This window comes from Oryza glaberrima, chromosome 4 (assembly GCF_000147395.1).
Source record: "Oryza glaberrima chromosome 4, OglaRS2, whole genome shotgun sequence".
In the NCBI taxonomy this organism is placed as follows: domain Eukaryota; kingdom Viridiplantae; phylum Streptophyta; class Magnoliopsida; order Poales; family Poaceae; genus Oryza; species Oryza glaberrima.
In genome coordinates, this window is record NC_068329.1 from 5,062,950 (window position 1) to 5,079,262 (window position 16,313).

The window sequence follows — 16,313 nt, forward strand, 5'->3', positions numbered from 1 at the left end:
GCTCTCGCACTTTTGTTGCGCGAGACCGAGGTCGGTATCGTAATATGAAATCGCGAGACCGGTTATGACGCGACGGGGGAGACGTGGGCACGCGGTATCGCGCTTTGCGCGCGCGAGACTGGTGACGCGGCATGCGCGAGAGAGAGAAAGCCTGGGGGAGGGCAGTGGGCCAGCGATGTCGCGCTTTGGGAGCGCGAGACCGATCGCGGTGTCGCTATACGCGTGCACGAGAGCGAGGAGCGTAGTGGGGCAGCATTGTCGCGCTTTGCGGGCGTGAGACCGCGCGTTGTCGCGCTTTGCACGCGCGAGACAGCGGGCGGTTTCGCTCTACGCGTGCGTGAGAGTGAGGGTATCGAGGGAGCGGCAGTGGGCTCGGTCTCGCGGTCCGCATGCGCGAGACCGTCCTCGGTATCGCGCTCAACATGCGCAAGAGCAACAACGCTTTTCGCATCTGACGCCACCGACACCTTTATTTCCCATCTCTATTTCTTTTTGCTTTTTGCACGGGTTCTAGCCATCTACCTTAGCTTTTTAGGGAGGGGTGGAAGATCTCTGTGCACTTTTTTATCAGTTTACTGTTGTAGTCACATCATGCCGGCCATTTCTAACTGCTGTAGCGTTTGAATCCAATGCGGTCACGGGGTTAAATTGAGAGGAGAGGAGATGGTCTTCACAGAGGAAGACAGAAGGGAGTGAACTGAGGAGGAGAGGAAGAGCAAGAGAAGAGAGGAGGCAGTGCAGGCAGTGGAGAGAAGGAAAAAAAGACACGTAAGTTGATTAGTTTTCTATTAGCACAAATTCGTACGATGAGGATTTAGAAAATATTAGTTCACGTAGTTAATATTTGTTTTTAATTATGTCAGAGAAAAATTTAGGTATGTATTAGTTACTACTATATTATATTTTGTTAGGTCGTATGTAAAAATAGAAATGTAGAAAGTTAATAGAGTCGATTCGGGTTAAAAAATAGGTAGAAGTAATTAATTTATAAGGTACAAAAGTATAATATAAGTTACAATTAATTTGTACGTAGTAGTAATTATAATTTATAATTAATTAGTAGTTCATATGATGTTTAATTTTATATATACGGCCAATATTATATGTAACAAATGAAAAAAACTGAAATATTAATAGTTATATTTGTAGTTATTGATATTGATATTAATAGTATTGATAATTATTAAATATGGTACAAAAATTAAATTAAAGTTGTAATTAATTTGTAGTAATTTTAAGTTACAATTACTTAGTAGTTCATGCAGTTATTTATTTTGTAAGAAATGGAAAAGATATAAATATTCGTTAAGTAGCTGGAAATATATGGTGTGCTTAAACACATGCTTAACATGGTAGGTAGTTACGAACGAACATAGTACTATGAAGAACTTTGAAATTGAGACTTTTATATGAGCAAATTGGTTGAAAAGAAGAAGGCAAGACAAGGTATGGTTCTATAATGGAAGATGTAGTAAATTTTTAGTTTGTAATTTATTTGGTATTGTAATTAAAGTGTAGTTAAATAAATTTATGTCGCTGCAACTAGTTTTATACTGTTGGAGGCATGCCATGAAGCCCTTCGGCCGGACCTGCCGAAACTATAGTACTAGCAAGGATTCAAGCCAAAGATGTCAAGGCCATTTAGGCGAAGCCCTATGGCGGAAGCCATAAGAGAAGATGGCGAAGGCTGGAAAGCCGCGTCGGTATTCCGAAAGTAAAGGCATCTCGGGCGAAGGCATCTCGGGCGAACTACAAAGACTTCGCCATGACGAGTTCGGCATCAAGGAGGCCCAACAGGCCGCCCCCGGCCTTTTAGGCTCGTTTGCCATAGACTAGGCCCAGCCTATCAGCCCATTAAAAGCCCATATGTGCAAATGACACTGCATACCCATGTAAATGTCCCTTTCATAAGGGCAACCATGTAAAATCCCTTGCAACCCTAAACCCTAGGAGGTGCAAGCTTGTGCTAAGGCTATAAATAGACCTCTAGGGCCATGTAATAGGGGATCCCCAAAAAAATATTTCACGAATCAATACAATTGCTTGTACATTCCAACTACTATTGAGAGAACCACGTCTTTTGACGTGGCATAGTTGTCCATTCGACAACAGCTGGCGCCGTCCGTGGGGAACCCAGACCGAAAGGGCGAAATGGGACCCCTTTCGCCACACCCACACCCTTCACCACAGTACCCGCGAGGTACGGCGACAAGGGCTTGGGGCGAAAGTGAGTTAAGTCCAAGCTAGGGGGCTACGAAGCCACCCAAGCCTCTAGACACCTTTTGCCACACGCCATGCCCTTCGCCATAGTGCCAATAAGGCACGGCGTCAAGGGTTGCGGGCGAACAGGTTTTGCCACACGCCACGCCCTTCACCATAGTGCCAATAAGGCATGGCGTCAAGGGCTGCGGGCGAAGAGGGTTCGCCACATGCCACGCCCTTCTCCATAGTGCCGATAAGGCACGGCGTCAAGGGCTGCGGGCGAACAGATTTCGCCCATCCACGCCCTTCGCCATAGTGCCAATAAGGCACGGTGTCAAGGGCTACGGGCGAAACACGCCACGCCCTTCGCCATAGTGCCAATAAGGCACGACGTCAAGGGCTGCGGGCGAAGAGGGTTCGCCAACCCACGCCCTTCGCCATAGTGCCAATAATGCACGGCGTCAAGGGCTGCGGGCGAACAGGTTTCGCCCATCCACGCCCTTCGCCATAGTGTCAATAAGGCACGGCGTCAAGGGCTACGGGTGAACAGGTTTTGCCGCACGCCATACCCTTCGCCATAGTACCAATGAGGTACGGCGTCAAGGATTGCGGGCGAATAGGTTTCGCCTACCCACGCCCTTCGCCATAGTACCAATGAGGTACGGCGTCAAGAGTTGCGGGCGAAAAGGTTTCGTCCACCCACGCCCTTCGCCATAGTACCAATAAGGCACGGCGCCAAGGGCTGCGGGCGAACAGGTTTTGCCAACCCATGCCCTTCGCCATAGTGCCAATAAGGCACGGCGTCAAGGGCTGCGGGCGAACAGGTTTTGCCACACGCCACGCCCTTCGCCATAGTGCCAATAAGGCACGGCGTCAAGGGCTGCGGGCGAAACACGCCACGCCCTTCGCCATAGTGCCAATAAGGCACGACGTCAAGGGCTGCGGGCGAAGAGGGTTCGCCAACACACGCCCTTCGCCATAGTGCCAATAAGGCACGGCGTCAAGGGCTACGGGCGAACAGGTTTCGCCCATCCACGCCCTTTGCCATAGTGCCAACAAGGCACAGCGTCAAGGGTTGCGGGCGAACAGGTTTTGCCTACCCACGCCCTTCGTCATAGTACCAATGAGGTACGGAGTCAAGGGTTGCGGGCGGTTTCGTCCACCCACGCCCTTCGCCATAGTGCCAATAAGGCACGGCGTCAAGGGCTGCGGGCGAACAGGTTTCGCCCATCCACGCCCTTCGCCATAGTGTCAATAAGGCACGGCGTCAAGGGCTACTGGTGAACAGGTTTGGCCACACGCCATACCCTTCGCCATAGTACCAATGAGGTACGGCGTCAAGGCTTGTGGGCGAATAGGTTTCGCCTACCCATGCCCTTCGCCATAGTACCAATGAGTTACGGCGTCAAGGGTTCCGGGTGAAGAGGTTTCGTCCACCCACACCCTTCGCCATAGTACCAATAAGGCACGACGCCAAGGGCTGCGGGCGAACAGGCTTCGCCAACCCATGCCCTTCGCCATAGTGCCAATATGGCACGGCGTCAAGGGCTGCGGACGAAGAGGTTTTGCCACACGCCATGCCCTTCGCCATAGTGCCAATAAGGCACGGCGTCAAGGGCTGCGGGCGAACAGGTTTCGCCCATCCACGCCCTTCGCCATAGTGCCAATAAGGCACGGCGTCAAGGGTTGCGGGCGAACAGGTTTCGCCTACCCACGCCCTTCGCCATAGTACCAATGAGGTACGGCGTCAAGGGTTGCGGGTGAAGAGGTTTCGTCCACCCACGCCCTTCGCCATAGTGCCAATAAGGCACGGCGTCAAGGGCTGCGGGCGAACAGGTTTCGCCCATCCACGCCCTTCGCCATAGTGCCAATAAGGCACGGCGTCAAGGGCTACTGGTGAACAGGTTTCGCCACACGCCATACCCTTCGCCATAGTACCAATGAGGTACGGCGTCAAGGCTTGTGGGCGAATAGGTTTCGCCTACCCACGCCCTTCGCCATAGTACCAATGAGTTACGGCGTCAAGGGTTCCGGGTGAAGAGGTTTCGTCCACCCACACCCTTCGCCATAGTACCAATAAGGCACGACGCCAAGGGCTGCGGGCGAACAGGCTTCGCCAACCCATGCCCTTCGCCATAGTGCCAATATGGCACGGCGTCAAGGGCTGCGGACGAAGAGGTTTTGCCACACGCCATGCCCTTCGCCATAGTGCCAATAAGGCACGGCGTCAAGGGCTGCGGGCGAACAGGTTTCGCCCATCCACGCCCTTCGCCATAGTGCCAATAAGGCACGGCGTCAAGGGTTGCGGGCGAACAGGTTTCGCCTACCCACGCCCTTCGCCATAGTACCAATGAGGTACGGCGTCAAGGGTTGCGGGTGAAGAGGTTTCGTCCACCCACGCCCTTCGCCATAGTGCCAATAAGGCACGGCGTCAAGGGCTGCGGGCGAACAGGTTTCGCCCATCCACACCCTTCGCCATAGTGCCAATAAGGCACGGCGTCAAGGGCTACTGGTGAACAGGTTTCGCCACACGCCATACCCTTCGCCATAGTACCAATGAGGTACGGCGTCAAGGCTTGTGGGCGAATAGGTTTCGCCTACCCACGCCCTTCGCCATAGTACCAATGAGTTACGGCGTCAAGGGTTCCGGGTGAAGAGGTTTCGTCCACCCACACCCTTCGCCATAGTACCAATAAGGCACGACGCCAAGGGCTGCGGGCGAACAGGCTTCGCCAACCCATGCCCTTCGCCATAGTGCCAATATGGCACGGCGTCAAGGGCTGCGGACGAAGAGGTTTTGCCACACGCCATGCCCTTCGCCATAGTGCCCAAGAGGGTTCGCCAACCCACGCCCTACGCCATAGTGCCAATAAGGCACGGCGTCAAGGGCTGCGGGCGAAGAGGGTTTGCCAACCCACGCCCTTTGCCATAGTGCCGATAAGGCACGGCGTCAAGGGCTGCGGGCGAAGAGGGTTCACCACACGCCACGCCCTTCGCCATAGTGCCAATAAGGCACGGCGTCAATGTCACGCCCGGAAATTCACTAGTAATTTCCGAACTAATTTGTGCATAAAATCCTCGTGCAGGAATCAGCCGAGGTACACAAACTGACAATTTAATATACAAATCCATCTTAATAATAACGTTACATACTTACAAAAGAAAAGAAAAACAGCAGCGGAATTAACGGTTTAGCGATGGCTTCAGCTCCACTCCCATAGGCAACTCAACTGGGGTATAAGCCAAACGTCTTCTCCTTCTGGATCCTTTTTCTTCAACTGAGGTTGATTGATTATTGCAAGAATGAGCATATGACATACTCAACAAGCCACACAGCAAATATGCAAGTGCACAAGGATACCAAAGGATGGCATAATATAGGGTTCATTTGCGAAAACAGCATTTAGCAAAGATTTAAGAGTAGTAAAACAGTAGAGTACTTTAATCATCAATTTTAATCAACACTGAACAACATGCCCATGCTGCTCAGGCCCAACCATTCTGAACAACCATACCCAGCTGTACAGATCTAACTCCAAACCAGGAGCTAAGCAAATTATTACCAGTTATAACATCCAAAATTATTGTGAGAGGTGTGAGACTAATCACGAAAAACATTGCTCAACTCGCCTATAACCGCGGGCACGACTATTCGAATAGTTTTACTCTGGCCAGAGGTGTACCACTGTACCCACAAGACACAGCCTCAACATTATGTCTACCATGCGTCCTGGAAAGTACCCGAATAGAGGCTGTGACAATACCCCCTGCACAACACAACTCACCACAGTGCACCATTCCTGGATCATAATCACCCCCTCTATAAATATAACCAGAGGCATGGACTCCCCAGCGACCCCCACGGACTTCTCGCCGCTTCTCAGTTTGGCACCCCGCAATGAATCATGCTATACAAAAGGTAAAGCCGTTGCCCACGCTGGCTTGTGGTTGGCACGGTTAATGTCTCACAACAGTAGCTCGTGAACCGGTCCTTAATTGCCATGAGCACGACCTTCACAACCATGTGCTCACAACCCACCATTGACAAATTTTAATTATCAATTAATTATCATAACACGATTAACCATTCTGAGCTACCTTTAAATATAATCATAAGTGATTGTGTAACATTAGTTATCCCAATTATGTGATAATGTTTCTAAGCATGGCTAAGCAATTATATATATATATAGCATTTAGCTGAACCAAACCAATATATAAGGTTCAAGCTAATCAATTTATTACCCAAGGTATCAAGGAATAGGGCATTCAATGCAAATTGGCCATAACAAAGGAATAGGTTCACACCACCCGGTGACATTCGAAAATAAATGCACAGTTGAAATAAATAGAGAATTTAAATATAGGATCAACATGCTCAAAGGATTGTGTTTAGGATCTGTGTGACTTGCTTTGCAATAATCGGTCTTCAATTAATCCTCTGAATCTCTTCCGACGAACTCACAAACCTTCACAACGAAAACGCTCTCCTCCGGAACGTCAGAAACTAAAGCGAAAGAACAAAATCAACAAAACAGTACAAAAACAAGCATAAACAGTACATGTGGATATTTTTAACATGTAGATCTTGATTTTAGATGAATTTAGCAACTTGAACCACTCGAATCCGAGTTACGATGATTTAGTTATGAATTTCCGAAGATTTAATCTATTAAAAAAAACTGAAAAAGAGGAGATGATGACGTCATGATGATGTCATCGACGGCAGCCAAGGCACGGGTGGCGACCTCGCCGGAGCTAGGGTGGTCGGCCGGACTTTTGGAGGACACCTACGCGTAGAGGACAACATTGCGAACTCAATGGTGCTCACCGATACGACAAACGACGACGGACGACGGCCGGCGGCGAGGTGGATGGCGGCGGCGGCTTCGGTCGGTGGTGGTGCCGGAGCTGCGGTGGTCGGCGGCTTCGGGGGGACAGGCGGCCGGGCTTCTCCACCCTCCCGCGCACCTAACGGTGGTGACGGCGACCGGCGGCGACGACGGAGGCGGCGGCGCGACGCGGATGGAGCTCGGCCGGCGACGATGGCGGGGTGGAGCACGTGGCGTCGGCGCTACGAGGCACGGGAGATCACGGGAGAGGGGGCAAACGAAAGAGGAGGACTAGGGGGTCCTATTTATAGCCTTGGATTGAATAGATCGGACTCCTCCCGCAAGAAATCGCTCCGGGAAATCAAAAACTCGGTTTTGGAGATAAACTCAAAAACGAGTTCGATTCGGATAAGATACTCAACGATTAGCTCCGATTTTTGGGGGTAGAGATAGAGGAAGATAAGAGGAATATTTCCCCTCAACTAATTTAGAAAAAGGAGCAACGGGGAGGCGAGATTTGGAAGGAGGAGGCGGCGGCACTGTGCACGGCACGGCTGGCTCGGGCTCTACCTGAGCTGAAAGATGAACAGTAGCGCAGGGAGAGAAAGTAGACTTTTCCGGCTGGGCTTAGAGGAGAGGAGGCGGCTCGGGTTGGACCGGCGTGGGCTGCACAGCACGCACGCGAGGAGGGAGAGAAGAGGAAGGAATGGGCCGAAAATGGCCCAAGCTGAGGAGGAGGATTGTTATTACTTTTCCAATTAAAATAATCACTTAAATGATCTTTGAATTATTAAAAATACTTCCAATGCTCAAATAATTTCAAGAAAAATCCTGAAAATACTTGGACACTCAAAGTACTTAACAAAATTACAATCAGACCATTTAATGATTAATTTAATATGTGGATAATTACTGAAATGTTCTTTGTATGATTAAAATTAGGAATTGAGCTCCGAAAAATCCGAGAAAATTCCAGATAGTATAATTAACCATGAAGAATTTAATAAAAATTAAATCCATCCATGCTTTATATTTAGGAAATTTTATTTCCCATATTTAACTTCACTTGTAAATTAATGAACATTTAATATAAACTCTAATAATAATTTATTAAATACTTTATAAATCCTAAGACGAAAATCAGGATGTGACAGTCAAGGGCTGCGGGCGAAACACGCCACGCCCTTCGCCATAGTGCCAATAAGGCACGGCGTCAAGGGCTGCGGGTGAACAGGTTTCGCCCATCCACGCCCTTTGCCATAGTGCCAATAAGGCACGGCGACAAGGGCTACGGGCGAACAGGTTTCGCCACACGCTATACCCTTCGCCATAGTACCAATGAGGTATGGCGTCAAGGGTTGCGGGCGAACAGGTTTCGCCTACCCACGCCCTTCGCCATAGTACCAATGAGGTACGGCGTCAAGGGTTGCGGGCGAAGAGGTTTCGTCCACCCACGCCCTTCGCCATAGTGCCAATAAGGCACGGCGTCAAGAGTTGCGGGCGAACAGGTTTCGCCAACCCACGCCCTTCGCCATAGTGCCAATATGGCACGACATCAAGGGCTGCGGACGAAGAGGTTTCGCCACACGCCATGCCCTTCGCCATAGTGCCAATAAGGCACGGCGTCATGGGCTGCGGGCGAACAGGTTTCGCCACACGCCATGCCCTTCGCCATAGTGCCAATAAGTGCCGATAAGGTACGGCGTCAAGGGCTGCGAGCGAAGAGGGTTCGCCACACGCCACGCCCTTCGCCATAGTGCCAATAAGGCACGGCGTCAAGGGCTGCGGGCGAACAGGTTTCGCCCATCCACGCCCTTCGCCATAGTGCCAATAAGGCACGGCGTCGAGGGCTGCGGGCGAAACACGCCACGCCCTTCGCCATAGTGCCAATAAAGCATGGCGTCAAGGGCTGCGGGCGAACAGGTTTCGCCACACGCCATACCCTTCGCCAAAGTACCAATGAGGTACGGCGTCAAGGGCTGCGGGCGAACAGGTTTCGCCCATCCACGCCCTTCGCCATAGTACCAATGAGGTATGGCGTCAAGGGCTGTAGGCGAACAGGTTTCGCCACACACCCACGCCCTTCGCCATAGTACCAATAAGGTATGGCGTCAAGGGCTGCGGGCGAACAGGTTTCGCCCACCCATGCCCTTCGCCATAGTGCCAATAAGGCACGGCGTCAAGTGCTGCGAGCGAAGAGGTTTCGCCACACGCGACGCCCTTCGCCATAGTACTAATAAGGTACGGCGTCATGGGCTGCGTGCGGATAGGTTTCGCCACACCCACGCCCTTCTCCATAGTTCCAATAAGGTACGGCGTCAAGGGCTGCGGGCGAACAGGTTTCGCCCACCCACGCCCTTCGCCACAGTACTAGCGAGGTACGGCGACAAGGGCTGGGGGCGAAAATAAGTTAAGGAGTTGCTCCCAAGAGCAGCCGAAAGAGATTTATCATTTTTCAAGATGCTCCGAGGGGCCGGCAAACTCAATTGGACACCTGAGTGTCAAGCCGCCTTCGATGGGCTAAGGCAGCACCTTTGGCACTAGTGTAAAAATCCGTTCGGAAAAACATTTTCTGCCGATTCGGTGTGCCGAAAGAGTTCATTACCGACAATAACAAGCGGTTTGACTCCGAGAAGTCCAAGGAAATATGCTAGGGGCTAAAACTTGAAATCAAGTTCGCATTGGTTGCACACCCGCAGATGAACGGGGCAGCCGAAAGGGACGAACAACAATACCCTAGCAGCACTAAAGAAAAGACCGAAAGCCGGTAACAGTTAAAAAGGTTGAAGTACTAAAAAGACCGAAAGCCAGCAACAGTCAAAACGATCAAAGTACCTAAAAATACCTTTGCCAAAGGCAAAAAGGGGAAAGTACGAGCCGAACAGCCGTAACACGCACCACACCCTATTTATTTGCCAAAAAGCACAAGTTACAGATAAATTCCATTGCCCGCCAAAAGACATTCGGACTTTATATCCGATTCATCAGTAAAAGCAGTCCTCAAAGGCGAAGGACTTCCCTCTTGAGCATCTTCTTCATCGCTAGTTGTTAGATCAACACAAAATTTTTAAGCGGTGAAGAAGGAAAAACGGGGATTATGCTGCGTTGACGCTGGGCAATGGCAAACTAACGCTCAGTCATATAAAATTCATGGGTGTCTTCGCCTTTTTTGTGTATGATATTTCGTGGAAAAACCCCAAGGCAAACATTTGATCGACGAAAACGCCAAGGGGGCGATATGAATCGGCCGAAGCATAGCTCGCCGAACGTTGAAACCGCGACAGCTCGTTTTCGGAAAACATACCGATCATCGCTACACTCGACTTATGCAAATACTTAAGCGTTTCTGGACGCACATGCCAAAAGTTGAGAGTGAATGATGAGGGCTGAAAAGTCAATGTGAATTCCTTTCGCTAACACGCAAGGGGGCCGACACGCCTCGCCCTTCCGAACGTACAAGTTACAAAATGCGATGATAGCGAAAAGAAACATAAAAACACGCACAAGCTCCATCGGGCAAAAGCACATACGTGTTATACAAAGGAGCAAAAAATTATATCATCCATTTCAGAACATTTTTGCCTCGCCCCTACTAAGTCCCGCGAACACGGTTCATCGTCTATACTGTACACGACTCTAAGGGGGGAAGGAAGCGAAATACACACCGACGTCAAGAGATAACAACTTGACGATTAGTCATTTCGAAGTCTAACCAAAGTGTGGCAATGTCATCGCGGCGCTGGATGTGGCACCGGTCGTAATCCTCTAAGGTTCGACCAGGAGGTCTTCGCCTCTAATTTGCCATTTTGACAACCACATAGCTACATAAAAGGCGAACGCTTGATTGACGAAAACGCCAGGGGGGCGAAACGAATCGGCCGAAGCATCACTCGCCGAATGTTGAAACCGCGACAGCTTGTTTCGGAATAGAGATACAGAACGCTGTTACATTCAACTTACGCAAAACACAAGCGTTTTTCCCAGCGCAAAATGCTACGAGTCAAAAACGGAAGTCGAAAGCTGAAAAGTCAACAAATCTTTTCGCCAATCCCCAAAAGGGGGCCGAACGCATGACTTTCGGCGAAATCCCCGCTAAAACAATAGGGAAAAGGGGAAAGAAAAAAAAAATACAAGTCAAGAATCGCGCAAAGCAGACAAACTTGGCAAAATATAATCACCCAGGGTCATAATACAGCTTCGCCATTCTCGAAAGGCGAACGCCAGTGTTCATATTTTTTCTGCAGAAGTCTGAAAAGAGCTTTCGGCAGGAACATTGGCTGAAAGGGGACGCCTCATGCCATACCATATAGTTTGCACGGTCTCGGCCGAAGCTCCTTACTCACCCTTGCCCGTGAGGGGCTTGTTGGAGGCATGCCATGAAGCCCTTCGGCCGGACCTGCCGAAACTATAGTACCAGCAAGGATTCAAGCCAAAGACGTCAAGGCCATTCAGGCGAAGCCCTATGGCGGAAGCCATAAGCGAAGATGGCGAAGGCTGGAAAGCCGTGTCAGTATTCCGAAAGTAAAGGCATCTCGGGCGAAGGCATCTCGGGCGAACTACAAAGACTTCGCCATGACGAGTTCGGCATCAAGGAGGCCCAACAGGCCGCCCCCGCCTTTTAGGCCCGTTTGCCCTAGACCAGGCCTAGCCTATCAGCCCATTAAAGGCCCATATGTGCAAATGACACTGCATACCCATGTAAATGTCCCTTTCATAAGGGAAACCATGTAAAATCCCTTGCAACCCTAAACCCTAGGAGGTGCAAGCTTGTGCTAAGGCTATAAATAGACCTCTAGGGCCATGTAATGGGGGATCCCCAAAAAAATATTTCACAAATCAATACAATTGCTTTTACATTCCAACTACTGTTGAGAAAACCACGCCTTTCGACGTGGCATAGTTGTCCATTCGACAACATATACTATAATAAATTGGTAGTTATGATTAATTTGATTATGTAAGTAATCAAGTGAAGTTGAACTTAGTTCTACTAATTTTTTATGTTATGATTAATTTATAGATAATTTTGTACTAACTGATAGTTACAAATATTTTGTATTTAAGTAAAGTTACGGTCCGTTAGATAATTTATAGTTAAAGTTATAATATATTATATGTACTCATCCAAATTTGCAATAGTAGTATTGTTTTAGAGGTCATATCTAAGTAGGTACAAACAGTCCGTAGCAAAGAACATGATGCGGCTCAATGAGTGTCATTGTCCTAGATAAAGAATAGAAAGAGCTAACCAAAATGATTTTTAACTTAGCTTCCGTCAATGTTTCTTCGGTGCAAGTAGTCATTTGTTGTATTAAAATTAATTGATATGTATAATTAATTTGTTAGTTAAACATATGGATTATGCAGTGAAATAAACTTTGAGGCAGTAATTGTTATACGAGCAAGATGGTTAAAAAGGAGTAGGCGGAATCTGATAAACGCAGGTAAATATTTTGTCATCATATTTATGTACGATATGGTATGGTTGTATTGTTTTAAGTATTACATACTCTTTTACTTAAATTAATTGCCATAGTTATGTTTAATTACGTGTTTTAATTAATTAATATGTATTAATTTTATTGTCATGTGTTTATTTTTTAGGTCAAAGTTGTAGTAAAATTATAAATAATAAATTGTGTTGTCATGTATTCGTAAGTAAATAATTTATGTTTACATAATTATTTATTTATAATTTTTTTATTACAAGTACATGAATTTTTTATAAATAATATGGAAATATAAATAATTAGTTATTGATAAAGATTTTTTTATCAAAAAAAAGTATGCGTGTAAACTAATTTTTGTCGTGAATAGGACACGTTTGTTCTGTAAAACTTCCTTACGGAGTAGTCCGTGTTGACTGCAATGGCAGGAATGTCGGCATTTAGAGTGTATTTCGGTGAAGGTGAAATTATGGAAAATGAAAGTGGTGTCGATCTGAGCAACTTTAGGCAATGCACACTATACCATCCAAATCCTGACACCCTTACCATGCCCGAAGTTTGGTACTGGTTAACATGCACATTTTCTTTAGATCCGGGTATACATAGTGTTAACGTGAGGGTTATGTGGAGCCGATCGGCTAACAACATAAGATGGGAGTTAAAAAATGTGACACGGAGTAAGGCCTGGCAGGATTGGCTCGCTGGCTGTAGGAGACGGGGATATGAATATGTCATGCTGGTGCTAGCATGTCAAGGAAGAGTCCCTACGGAGAGCGCTGCGGGGCAATCCAGCAACCGTGAGGTGTTGGGGTCTAGTTCACACGAAGAAGATGAAGTTGTAGCTCCCCATCGTGGTGGCGATGTTGGTCCTGACATTCAAAATCTATCCATACAAGGAGATGAAGTGGTTAACCGCCATCCTACTGGTGAAGCCGATGAAGGGGAGGACATACCTGCTATAGTTGAAGAAATTGAGAGGGTGGACCGACATGCAGTCGAAGATGAGGAAAACCTCGCTGCTGAAGAGAGTGATGATGAAGATGAACAAGAAGTTGATGAACTACCTATGCCTGCTTCGTGGAACCTTGAAGACCCTGGTTATATTGCAGAAAGCTCTTGTCATGATTTAATATGGTTCTACGGGGATGGCCAAATCAATCTGGGTGCAATGTTCCGTGACAAAACTAGGTTGCAAGACGCAGTGAAGTCATGGTCATTCCAGATGCAAAGGCAGTTCAGGGTTGTGAAGTCTAACAAGACTGAGTACACGGTCGTCTGTGAGACGGAAGGTTGCACCTTCCGTCTTCATGGTCACGTGCCAAAGTACGAGTCTTACTGGATTGTGTCCAAACTGCAGGAACACTCCTGTCTGATTCGGAACACTAGGGAGTCGCATCGCAACCTGACCACGGCATACGTCACGAACAAGTACTACAAGGAAATTATTGAAGGTGATGACCTGCCTGTGCGGCACATAATAAAACTGGTGGAGAAAGGTGAACAATACACAATTAGTTACCACAAGGCTTGGAGGGCGAAGCAGAAGGCCATGGAGAAAAGATATGGGACATTTGAGGAAGCATATGACACACTGCCACAGATGCTTAACATTCTAAAGAGCAGGAACCCTGGGACCTATGTTGCTGTGCAGGATCGGGAGTCAATTCGTCCTCCAAATTATCTTGTGATGCAACGGGCATTCTTTGCATTCGGAGCATGCATTCATGCGTTCCAGTGCTCGAGGCCGATGCTGTGTGTCGACAGTACTTTCCTAACTGGGAAGTACAGAGGCTAGATATTAACAGCCGTTGGTGCGGATGCGAAGATAATTCCAGTAGCTTTTGCTTTTGTTGAAAGCGAGAACTACGAAAGCTGGTTGTGGTTCTTGCAACATCTAAAGTGGGGAGTGGTGCAAAAACACACATTGATATGCATCATACATGACCGGAATGCCGGTCTGTTGAAGGCAATCAAAGAGCTCCAGGAGGATGGTGATAGTGCATACTACTGGCCTGACATGCACAGCCGTTGGTGCATGCGGCACATGGGAGCCAATTTTTTCAAACAATTCAATAGCCGACAGCTGATGAACATGTTCAAGCGGTTGTGCAAGGCAAATCAGCCTACAAAGTTCGATGAGCTTTGGAAACAACTTGACGAGGGGACAAGGACACATATCCGGTCAAAGCAGACCAACAACAACCTGCAGGATGTACATGTCCCCCAGGCCCTAGAACCAATGGATGATCTTATTCCATCAAATGGAAAGAAGCGTAGGTCATCAAAGAATATCAAATGTTTTACCCATTGGATTGAGTGCAAGCCGAATGATAAGTGGGCACTCCTGCATGACACTAATGGGGCTAGGCATGGCATAATGACCACTAATCTTGCAGAGGCGTACAATGCGGTTCTTCACAAATTAAGGCCTTTACCTCTAACTGCTTTTGTTGAAGGCATTATGCACAGGACAACGATGTGGATGAGGACGAGGCGGGCCGCGGCGTTGCAACAAATGTCTAACGTACAAACACCTTTCTGCAAAAAGATGGCAGAGTACCTCCAAGAGAAGGCTAACAAGGCAAGATTTCTCACGGTCATTACCAATGGGAATGTCAGACGAAGGTGGGAAGTCACATGTCGCACTAAGAGGGGTTTTGGATCTTCTACTAGGGTCATCACTCATGAAATTACTCTAGGGCACGAATCTGATAACAAATGTTCGTGCTCTTGCAATAAGCCGAAGCTTCTTCATAAGCCATGTAGCCATGTCCCCGGCCGCGTGCGCTAAAATTAAGCTTGATTCAACATCATACGTGTCGACGTTCTACCTAAAGGATAGAGTTCTGAATGCATGGAGTGCTGAGATCCTCGGGTAGAGGTCCCTCCAACACCTAGTCGATACTAGGGGTGATAAAAGGATCTATGTGCCAGACTTGGATTTGTTGAAGGCTGGTAAGGGTAGAAGACAGACACGGCGCTTAAGAAATGATATGGATGCATCCGAAGCGGGAGGGCCTGTGAGGCGATGTGAGGACTGTCTTCAGTACGGGCACCGCACTAGAGATTGCAAGAATAACAAGGAGGGTACATCTTCAAGCATGGAACCTAGGCAACAACGTGCGAGGAGGAATAGAAGGGGCTCTCAGGGTGCTCACGATAGGGAGGAAGGAAACCTGCAGTAGTTATAACCTACACTGTCCGGTTATTTATGTTCAGTCATGATATGTTTGCTGCATGACGTTGTATTTCAATAAGTTTGTAATATGTTAGTCAATAAGTATGTGCAATATTTATTTTATTATGGTAATGTTGTAAGATTTTATTGTAAGGTGTTACCAAGTTTGTAACGTTTGTAAACCTATTGTTGTACTATTTATTTCGTAAGGTGTGCTCGAGTTTGTACTTGTACTATGAGAAAATTTTTTTCCTTAATTTAATGCATTATGTACTTTTTCGTATGTGCACTTGATGAAATTTCTAATTTACCCTTCATGATGTACATGCAGATATGGAAGAGGAGTGGCCTTGCCCGTTGCTTAGCAAAGAGATCGATGCACGACATCGTGCAAAGAAGATATCTGATGGAAATTCTTGCTCTAGTCAAGCTGTCCTGATACCGCGTATAGCCGGATGGTGTGGGATTGATCCACGATGGAAGCCGAGGTGCATAAACGGTTAAAGTTTGCAACATCATGATATCGTACTATAACATTGCCTAATGTGACTAATAAATTTCCTCATAGGTTGTCAGCTGTAGGTCTTCTTACCTTCGTTCAGATGACGCAGGCAAGGATGCATTACGACGCTAGAGAACCTAAACAAAAAAAAA

General features: G+C 47.7%; 1 protein-coding gene across 1 annotated transcript; it reads left to right on the forward strand.

Annotated features, from left to right (window-relative positions):
- The first annotated feature begins 13,214 nt into the window (after positions 1-13,214).
- Positions 13,215-14,276, forward strand: LOC127770235 (uncharacterized). Its single transcript, XM_052295901.1, has one exon. It carries the CDS (start codon positions 13,215-13,217, stop codon positions 14,274-14,276), a length of 1,062 nt encoding a protein of 353 aa, XP_052151861.1.
- Positions 14,277-16,313: the final 2,037 nt, after the last annotated feature.

Bases quoted from the DNA above. Each gene is read 5' to 3' on its own strand.
- LOC127770235 (XM_052295901.1), top strand. From the start codon at position 13,215: ATGCTGGTGCTAGCATGTCAAGGAAGAGTCCCTACGGAGAGCGCTGCG.